Genomic DNA, 10,203 nt, shown 5'->3' with positions numbered 1-10,203 from the left:
TTTTTTTTACATTTGCATGTATTACTATCAGCCATGATTATTCTACTCTGTTAATTAAAAGGATGTTTATATGCATATTCTCGAATTGTTAACGAGAAGCATACATGTAAGAGGCAGACAATTAGCTGAACATATACTTGTTTAATTATTGACACTTAGCCTGCATTTTTAAATCTTTATTTGAATGTGGCAACATTTTTATTTTTAAACCTTTATATATGGCAACATCGTGCTCAATATTTCTATGAATAAATCTCTGACAGAGACCCCTCCCCTATCAGCCAATCACTGTGTGCATAGTTAGTGAACATGCTGACATCATTCATAGCAACAAGGTCAATCCCGCCCTTTACTCTTAGCTTCTTCTCTCTATTCCCTAGAAAAAGTTTGTCTCAGCAGCTTTGTGAATAGGTTTTAAGACAGGGTTCCTCAATAGGCGGCACGGCGGGCCACATCAAAAAACACAGAAAAAAGTTTGGCCCGGCTAATTTCAAATAATGTGGCATGAAAATTCAAACGCAGCATCAGAAAGCTACATTAACTTACATGTGTCTACACCAGACGCGAGCGGCGCGGCGCGACACAATAAAATACAATAACTGGTTATAATCAGTGATGCTGTCTTGGATGCGGCGCGTCACGACAAATCCCCGACAGTAAACTGCTGACTAGTTCTATTTATAACGTACTGACACAACGTTCAAATGATTTGCAATGTTTTGTCGTGTCCAGTGTAGATACGATGTGACGGCAAACACATGGCGAGTGTGTAGAAAAGAAAAGTGGACAAGGAAAATAGATGATTCAAATGTGAATGGACTGAACAGTTTTGAGTGAGTGAGTGATATCTTTGTTATGGAATACACGTGTTGGTTCGCAGTGAGTTCACAGTTTTAACGTACAAGTTTGCTTTAATTTATTTTCAAGATCTGAGGTAAAATATCTAGCCTATTGTTGCTTTCACTATGGCTATAAAGATAACGCACAATAATATTCAAACTCACATTAGACACTTTTAACATTGAATAAAGCACATAATCATTACCTGAGATTATTACTGTCATATTTTGTATGTTGCTCCTGCCGCGACGTCGCAGAAAATAAAAAACGTTCCTAAAATAGAATCCCATGTGGCTTATTGTCAAGTGTCGATGTTGCGTGTGGTTAGGACAAAAACTACAAAGAAAATATACTTTTTATCGCGTCGTGTCTGGTTGGGACACACGGTGTTACAGTTTGATACACCCCCCTCCCAAAAAAAATCGAAGCATAAACATATTAATACTGACAAATCTAATAATAGAATCTGCAATTAGGGAAGATTAACTTGCACAGATTAATTGTTGCCTAGCAATGTGCGCTAACAAAATAAATATTGTAAATTTTGATTTCATGTGGACTTTAACATCTCAGGTAATGTTTGTGGTATGATGACAACGACAGTGGTTACATATAAATATATTTTAATTGATCGAAATGATTGCTAGGAACAATTCAGTTGCGACCCTACTAAATTCTATATCCTTGAATTGAAGGCATTTTTTATGAACAAATTTGGAAAAAAACAAAAACAATTTCCATCTAATGTAGTCTGGGATAGATTGTGTTATCTGCCTCAGGCAACGGCAGCACAGAGCACAATGAACAATTCTTCACTTTAAGTTATAACATGAATGTACGTCAGAGGATATGTTGAAAAATAAAGTACAACTTACAATCACGCATCATTTCTGTGCCTATAAGCGGTTTTAACCAGGGAAATCATCAGTATAACAGGCTGTGAAGAATGTGTCAGTTACGTGACATTTATCTCAGGAAGATAAAACCGTGTAATCATATCGCCAAATTATAAATGCATTAGGCCTATACATTTGTGTAGAACCTGGGTTAATCTTTTTCACGTTTCCTTGGTTGGTAGATGCACCAGGGACCTGATTATAGCACTTAAAACTAGGAAAAGTCAGATTTTCATGATATGTCACCTTTAAATGTCCTAATTGAACTATGGCCTAATCCTGGCTTAGTCTAAGCCCTGTCTGTGAAACCATTTTAATAAAACTATGATTATGTTTTGTGCTCAAATTTATTATATTGAAAGATAATTATGATATTGTAAACATAATAACTGTTTTAAATTGTGTGCTGGTATTACCTTATGAACTGTGATTACATTATAAGTTGCCACAGTGTGTTCATAATGTAATAAATTTATCATACAATAACCTATTACATTATGTGAAAAATTATTACATTGAAAAATTATTATTACATTATGAGCTCAAAATTGTATTACGTTTTGAGAAATTACATTATGAACATTTTATTACAATAATAATGTAATATTTATTACATTATGTGCAGTTTTGCATTATGTGCAGTAATTACATTATGAGTTGCTATTTTTTAATTATATGATGTCATTGCGTTGCTGTCTTGCTGCCAATCAATTGCTGCATTGCTGATCGTGGTTTCGAGTATCGATACATAGCCCCTTTTAAACCAACCCATGAACGCGTAATTATCTCAGATAGCTCAATCCAGCCATACTATCCATCATCAACAACAGGTGCATTCGAAGAACCAAATTATCCAGATCCTACCAAAGGTAGACCAGGAAGCCAAGGTGGAGCCGGCAAGGCAGAAGCCAGGGCGGAGTTGGCTGAGCAGGAAGCCAGGACAGAGCGTAAGCCCACCAGGGAAGAGCAGGCAGAGCTGAAGCCCACAAGGGCGGAGCAGGCAGAGCTGAAGCCCACCAGGGTGGAGCAGGCAGAGCAGATGGAGAAGAGAACCACCACTTGAGAGGAACTGAAGAGGATGCCGCCACCTCTGGAGGTTCTGCAGCAGAAGCCGCCACCTCTGGAGGAACAGGAGCAGGCCCTGAAGGCTCCCGGACTGGAGCGGGATCTGGAGTGGACTCTGAGGGCTCCCGGACTGGAGCAAGTTCTGAGGCAGGCTCCTGGGCCAACAAGGCAGGGTGGCCAACTTAGGTGGGGCCGGCAGGGCAAGGATCATGGTTGGAGCCGGCAGGGCCAGGAGTCAGGGCAGAGCCAGCAGAGACCCTTCCACCATGACAGCGAGACCTTACGGCTCTGAGGTAGCCTCCATGGCCGAGACAAGAAGAGCGGTCTATTCAGTGACGGCCCTCGTGGCAGCAGAAGTGAGAGGGGGCTGTTCTGTGGCAGGCTGTTCTGGAGAAGGTACCTCAGGGACCTCTCAGTCCCGTTGGCAAAGGGAACTCAATGCTGCTACCTGGAGCACGTGTTGGTAGACGGGGTTGCATCTAGTCAAGGCTGGAAGCTGGAGTGAGCCCATTCTCCACAGAGTCCTCAAATGGCTGGTTCATTCTGTCATGGTCTGGGTGGAGAGATGAGGCGAGGACTCAAGATGCAGGAAGTATGGGCTCTTTAATAATAAACTAAAACAAAACAACAACAAAGACTACCCCAAGGGGGAAAACCAGGCAGGCAGGCCAGGCCAGGACAGGACAGGACAGAGCACGGCAAGACAGAGAGCAACAATGGTACATAGGACACACGTACATACGAACAATAATGAACCAACACAGGAGAGCAAACACTGGGAGACTAAGTAGGGCAGGTAATGAGGGAGACACAGGTGGAACCACTGAAACAACAATGAGGTAACAAGATGGGCGGGGTCAGAAAATAGACAGGAGAGCACATGACACCAACAAACACACAACAAGCCATGTGCTCACACAAAAGACACAGTGTCCTCTGGTGGCCATCTAGTGCACACCAGCTGAAGGCTGTGACACATGGTCACATTTACTTGCTAGAGCAGGTGGAGTAGTGTTTGATTTAGGTCTGGTTACAGAATCAAATCACTAAGGGTGCTTCTGAAATTAATGTGGGTGCTTTATTAAAGTGCAGCTGTAATGTTTAAACAAACACTACAGTTGTATGGCTCCTAAGCACCACCATAACAAGAAAAGTAATGTACAGTGAGAGATTTACAAGATTTCGATTGTATTATGTTTTAATAATTAATAATTGCAACAGCTTTTCAAACATAGTTTGATACAAAATATTTAGATGATTTTTTTTTCTGTTACTCTATTAGCCTGCATTTACTTAATTAGCTTAATGCACATATATTTTGACATTTCTTTTTGTCCTGTCCAATACTATTATCATTACGCCAATCACAGCATTTCTGAGAGTGAATCTCATTTTTTTATGAGAATATCACTTTCAAAACTTTGCAATGTACATGGCCATTGATCCTCTTAGCAGCATGCAAAACCTTTATAAAAAAAATAAAAAAAAACTTGTATTCAAATTCTGAATTGATTATATATATAGCCATATATTATGCATTGAAAGTGCACAAAGGACACTCCCTTTATAATGACTAAAAAGCTCTTATTCTGCTTATGCTTTCAAAATTAGTGCATTAATGCATGCTATTATTCTTTTTTTCAGTTTAAAGGCGTTAATGTTTAATGCAATTAACGCAGGGGCGGAGCTAGGTTTGGCCACTCCACTCACAACTGATGCTTCTGTCTTTTTTTTCTTAAAAATAATTGTTTATTTAGATGCAGAATGTCTTAATGACCACATCAAACAGGACACTTTTCAGACAAGTACTCCATTTCACCTCAGCGCCAGGCGCTAGTCAAACGAGTGAGGAAAAGGTACAGGTGACGAGGCAGCTTCAGTAGAATGACAGTGAACTGCAGTCAGATGAGATGTTGTCAGGCTATGTCAGTAAAAACGAAGTTTCCTGTCCAGTCAGCTACTGTGATCGTAGCACGGGCTCTTCAATTGCACTCACAAATATGGCAGAACACTGTAATATTAAATTGCTGTATCATACCTTAACTGTTTCCTCAAATAAGTTTACTTCACTATATTACAATCAAATCCTAATGTAATCATGACAAACTATATATCATTAAAAGTCTAAGACTCCTAAATATATATTTTACCTTTTTTCTTTGTTACAAATTATGTAGGAACAGTAATAGATTCATTTATGACAAGAGTGCACCAAGATTCTATGACAAATCTACATCATAACAGGAGTTCAGACCTTTGTCACAAAAAGTCTTTATTTCGTTGCGGTTTTCCCTATCACATGTTTTAGTAATCATCATAAGTTATATACTATTTGAAAGCTTAAAATCTCAAAATTCATCCTGTCAAAACCATTTTGAAATCATATTGCGTTACCATAGAAATGGTACTTCAAAATCTTTTAGCGGTCTCCTCCCCCTTAGCGGGGGTGTCATATTACAAAATGTATTACAATCTTTTAGAATCAAAACTTTTTATAATGTTGACAAAATACATATCGTTGGAAAGGTCTGAGTCTCAAGAGTCCATATTTGGTGACAGACTTAATATTAGCAGAGAAATGGATAGATTTGTGACAGAAATGCATTAAAAAAAACACCTAACACCATAACACCTAAACAAAATTGCATATGAACCTCTTTATATATATATATATCAACTTAAAATTTGGAACACAACTTATGTAGACATATGGCTTTAATTTGATAGAAATTTAGTTTTTTTAACTATTTTTTTAACTATTTATTTTATATAAAATAAAGGAAAATAGTATATTTTCTTTATAGTAAATTTAAACGTCTATAACTTTTTAATACTTTCATTTTATTAAATGATTTCACTTCTGTAATAATCTGCTAATTGTCTTATCTAAAAAGAGACCAACCTTAGGTCTGTATTCAAAAGCGTTCATGAATTATAATAATTGAAGTTTGGATAGTGCACTTTCACGTGAATTTTCAAAAATGGGGATGACAGTTAAGGGTCGCCGTGATTTTGCCAAGACATGTTCCTGGATCAACATCTTTTGTTGATCCTGGATCAACATTACTGTCCAAAAATACAGACTTAACCCAATCCCTACCCCTAAACCTAACCTTACCCATAATTTATTCCTAAAATCAAAGGAAAATGATAGCTTATTAACAAAGGTGTAGGAGCACCTAATCCTGATTGTAAGCCTAAAACTTACATTTCCTGAAAAGTTATCTTTCAATTCTAAATGGTTGATTGGACAAGGATGTCGATCCAGGAACATGTTGTACTTTGTCAAATCACGCTCACCACAGTTAAGGGGTTAAAGCGCAAATGAAACTACGACATTGCATGCTCGTAATTATGTCGTCGGTTAAGTCATGAAGTTACCAAAAAAGTGAATAAAGCTGACTTAAAACTGGGCATCCATTATATGTAAGTCAAATTTAAGAATATGTCTCTGAAATGCAGTGGTTGGAGCACTGTAGCACTGTCTCCCTCATATAACACTGATCTAACTGATTTAACTCGTCAACTCATTAGTGGGAAATTTAAGACCTGACGTGGGTCAGAAAAGGTAAATAGAAAATACAATGAGTGTAAGATCTGCGTCATGTTCATCAACGGCAGCTATTAAAGCAGCCAGAATAACCTAATAACCCAGCTGCTGTGATGTCTGTTAATCAAAGAACAAAAGAAAAAAAAAAACAAGCTTTAAGGATTCATCTATATTTAATTTAGAATTTAGTATTTGATAACTTTATTCAATTTCTGTATTTTTCCTACTTGCCAAAGGGCACAGGTATCTAAATATGACATTTATTATAATGGCTATATGTGAAGATTGTTTTAAGTTCACTTAAATTAAAAGTTTTTATTTTTAAGTCTATGTTAAACTAAATGTTAAAATTGATAGCTCTCGATTATACTGTAATGTTGAATGGCTATAGTTAATGGTTAAATTTTAAGGGGGGAAAAACAATCATATAGGGACATCATTGAAATCAGTGATACTCGCCTTCAGTCATAGAAAATATGCCACTAAACAAATATAAAAATACTGTCTTTATGTTGTTTCTACATTCATTTATTTATACATTAACTTTAATGTTAGGTGGGATTAATCACGATTAATCACAATTAATAAATTTAAAAAAAATGTACTTAAACATTTCAACAGGATCTGTTGTCAGCAATGGCACAAAGGTGTGTTACTGTTCAAGGATAATTTTTACATAATTTTATATCAAAAACTACCACATCCAGTTCTCAAAAGTCTTGTGAAAAAATGTGACCCGTGCTGGCAAAATGACTAGGAATGCGCACGCACAGGCTAATTTTGAGCTACAGAGGAAAAAAAAGGTGAGAAATGTCGATTTTGGTCAAATTTCAGGTTTTCACAAAAATTAGTTTATTAAGCCCTCGTCTAGTGATTCCAATGCTCCAAATAGTAATTAAACATCTAAAATTATCTTTGTTTGTAAATTTTCTGAGAGGAGTACCTTTTTCTCTGCTCGCTTCTTGCGCCGCTGACTGATATACGTATTGTGCACATAAAGGCGCTTCCGCCAGCACGCAATCCCGATAAATGTAAAAGAGGTAAAATAAAAATAAAAATTATGAACTATGCCTTTTTTTCTCATCTTTTTTCTAATGTTGTTGTTTTGCATCTCTTCTTATTTTTAATAGCAAAGATAAAATAAAAATGGCTATATTGTAAATATTAATATAGTAATTAATATTGAGAAAAGAAGTGGGGGAAACAATGCAACGTTACTAGGTGATTTTACTTTGGAACCTTCAGAAAACTTCAAATAGATTTTTCTCAGAACTGACTTTGCTGACTTTTTCGACTTCAAATGGGTGTAGCTCAGTCATTTTTCGTCCGATTCCAACAAATCATATATCATTTTGAAGGTCTTTTAAAGGCACAATGTGTAAGTTTTCGCCGATAGAGGGCGCGTATTCAAAACAAACAAACAAACAAACAAAGGTGTAGTTGGATGACTGAGTGTGGAATCATGGAAGTTGTCGTCTTCATCCCCATAGCCGATGCAATCCGATGGGACTTGGGCAGAAATCATGTTCATGGATAAGCTAATGTATTAAAGATTTATTAACATCATAGTATGAAGCAGGGTGAGGCTGAAAGCAGTCGAAACGAGGCTGCTGAAGCGATTGCTAATGAGAGATGAGTGTGACACACGGCTCGAAAGCAGCGGAGCTTTTATTATGCCACAGTCGATAGCTTCCGCTCCTTCCAGTCATGCGTATGTGGGGTAAAGCAGTGCTGTTTTATCATACTAGATACATTTGAAAGTTCTGTTATAATGCTACTCTGTGCGGTCGTCACCTGTCTAATAAAACGCATAACACATTAAAGTGTCTTTGGTGTTTCCATGTTTTCTACAAAACAAAACCGGAAATCGAGGGTGTATGACGTCATTGGCAGGCAACGCAATGACCAGGGACGAGCCACTATTTAAAATTGCTATTTCTCTGGATTTAAACAATCTTCGAAACATTTGGGATAATGTAAGTACACAAGTCAGCAAAATATATTGTCACGAGCCAGGCTTGAACTCGGGTCTCTGGTGTGGTAGTTGAGAGATCTACCGCTAAGCCACAGGAGTGGTTATGTTGGACCCAAACGAAACACTTGAGGCAGTATCCCACGAAATGTAGATTTATTTTAAAAAAAAAAGTCTTTGCAAGAAAAATACAACAAAAGGTCTTCTCGGACTGAGGTATTAACTACAGCAAAAATAATGGAAAAACCACATGAGAAAACAAAACTCCACGAGGGGAGAAAACAAAACCAGAGAACAATTACAACCAAAGAAAGAAACTCAGGAAACCTTACTTGGGGTAGCTAGAGAGGCTTTAGCGAGACCAGGCAGGAGACACAGGGCGAAGACTCAAAAACCGAGTGAGGAACCAAGGGAAAAATACACCACTTAAATACACTGGGGAAAACAAGGCGCAGGTGACTTGGATAACGCTAAATAGGCCACACGAGGAAGAGCTAAGGCAGAGGAAAAAACAGGGGACCTCTAGAGGCACGGAGACAAACTACAGGAGGTAGGATGCTGACAGGACCCCCTCCTCTAGGAACGGCTCCTGACGGCCCGTAGCCCTCCCAGTCCACCAGATACTGCAGTGAGTTCTGGACCCTCCGGGAGTCCAGTATCCGGCGGACTGTGTAGGCTGGCTGGCCATCGATGATCCTGGGAGGTGGAGGGGGTCTGCGTGGGGGGGCAAAAGGAGAAGACAAGACAGGTTTTAGTAATGAGACATGAAACGTGGGGTTAATTCTAAGTGAACGGGGAAGAAACAAACGATAGGAAACAGGGTTAACTTTCCTTGCTATGCAGAAAGGGCCAATGTATTTCTGGGAAAGCTTCCTTGATTCGACCCTGAGGGGCAGGTTCTTGGTGGCTAACCAGACTCTTTGACCAGCTCGGAAATTAGGGGCCGTCCGGCGGCGGCGATTAGCGTGACGTTGGTATCTCTGGGAGGTTTGAAGAAGGGCACGCCTAACCTTCCTCCAGGTCTGCCGACAGCGTTGGACAAAACGCTGGGCCGAGGGAACGCCAACCTGTGACACTTCCTCAGGAAACAATGGGGGGGTAAAGCCGAACTGGCATTCAAAGGGGGATAGTCCAGTGGCCGAGGACTGGAGGGTGTTGTGGGCATATTCAGCCCACATGATGTAGGTAGCCCAAGAGGTGGGGTTATTGGCCGCCATACACCGCAGAGTGGTCTCCAGATCCTGATTAATCCGTTCCGTCTGGCCATTAGACTCTGGATGGAACCCAGACGATAGGCTGGCCGTGGCACCGATCAGCTTGCAGAAGGCCCCCCAGAACCGAGACGAGAACTGGGGCCCTCAGTCGGAGACAATATCCAGGGGAATTCCAAACACCCAGAATACATGGTTCATGAGGAGCTCTGCTGTTTCTTTGGCCGAGGGCAATTTGGGCAGGGGAATGAACCAGGTGGCTTTAGAGAACCGGTCCACAACCACCACGATGACAGTGTTGCCCTGGGATGGTGGGAGTCCCGTGACAAAGTCCAGAGAAAGGTGCGACCATGGCCTACGGGGAACGGGTAAGGGATGGAGCAGTCCCTGAGGTCGCTGATGTGTAGACTTTCCCTGGCTGCACACGGGGCAGGCCTCCACATAGACCTTTACATCCTCCTTGATGGACGGCCACCAAAACCGCCGCTGGAGGAAGTCAAGAGTGCGAGCATTTCCCGGATGGCACGTCAAGGGAGACTCATGACCCCACTGCAAGACCCGGGCCCGGGCAGATTGAGGGACGTACAGGTGTCCCGCGGGACCACCTCCTGGGTCTGGCTCTTGGGCTTGAGCCTCTCGCACCACCCTTTCCAGTTCCCACTGAAGGGG

The 10,203-nt window shown here is 40.2% G+C and overlaps 1 protein-coding gene across 1 annotated transcript in view; it reads right to left on the bottom strand.

Moving 5' to 3' along the window:
* Positions 1-10,203, bottom strand: part of LOC107730100 (macrophage mannose receptor 1-like) — an 80,796-nt gene that overhangs the window by 61,742 nt on the left and 8,851 nt on the right. The window contains exons 11-12 of the mRNA XM_016540834.1: positions 9,767-10,194; positions 8,887-9,037 (exon numbers count right to left, since the gene is read on the bottom strand). Coding sequence (XP_016396320.1) covers positions 8,887-9,037; positions 9,767-10,194 — 579 coding nt within the window. The remainder of the gene's footprint in view (positions 1-8,886; positions 9,038-9,766; positions 10,195-10,203) is intronic.

The sequence above is a fragment of the Sinocyclocheilus rhinocerous genome, unplaced genomic scaffold (assembly GCF_001515625.1).
Source record: "Sinocyclocheilus rhinocerous isolate Xijiao unplaced genomic scaffold, SAMN03320098_v1.1 scaffold36, whole genome shotgun sequence".
NCBI lineage: Eukaryota > Metazoa > Chordata > Actinopteri > Cypriniformes > Cyprinidae > Sinocyclocheilus > Sinocyclocheilus rhinocerous.
This window is presented reverse-complemented; position numbering and strand designations above follow the sequence as displayed.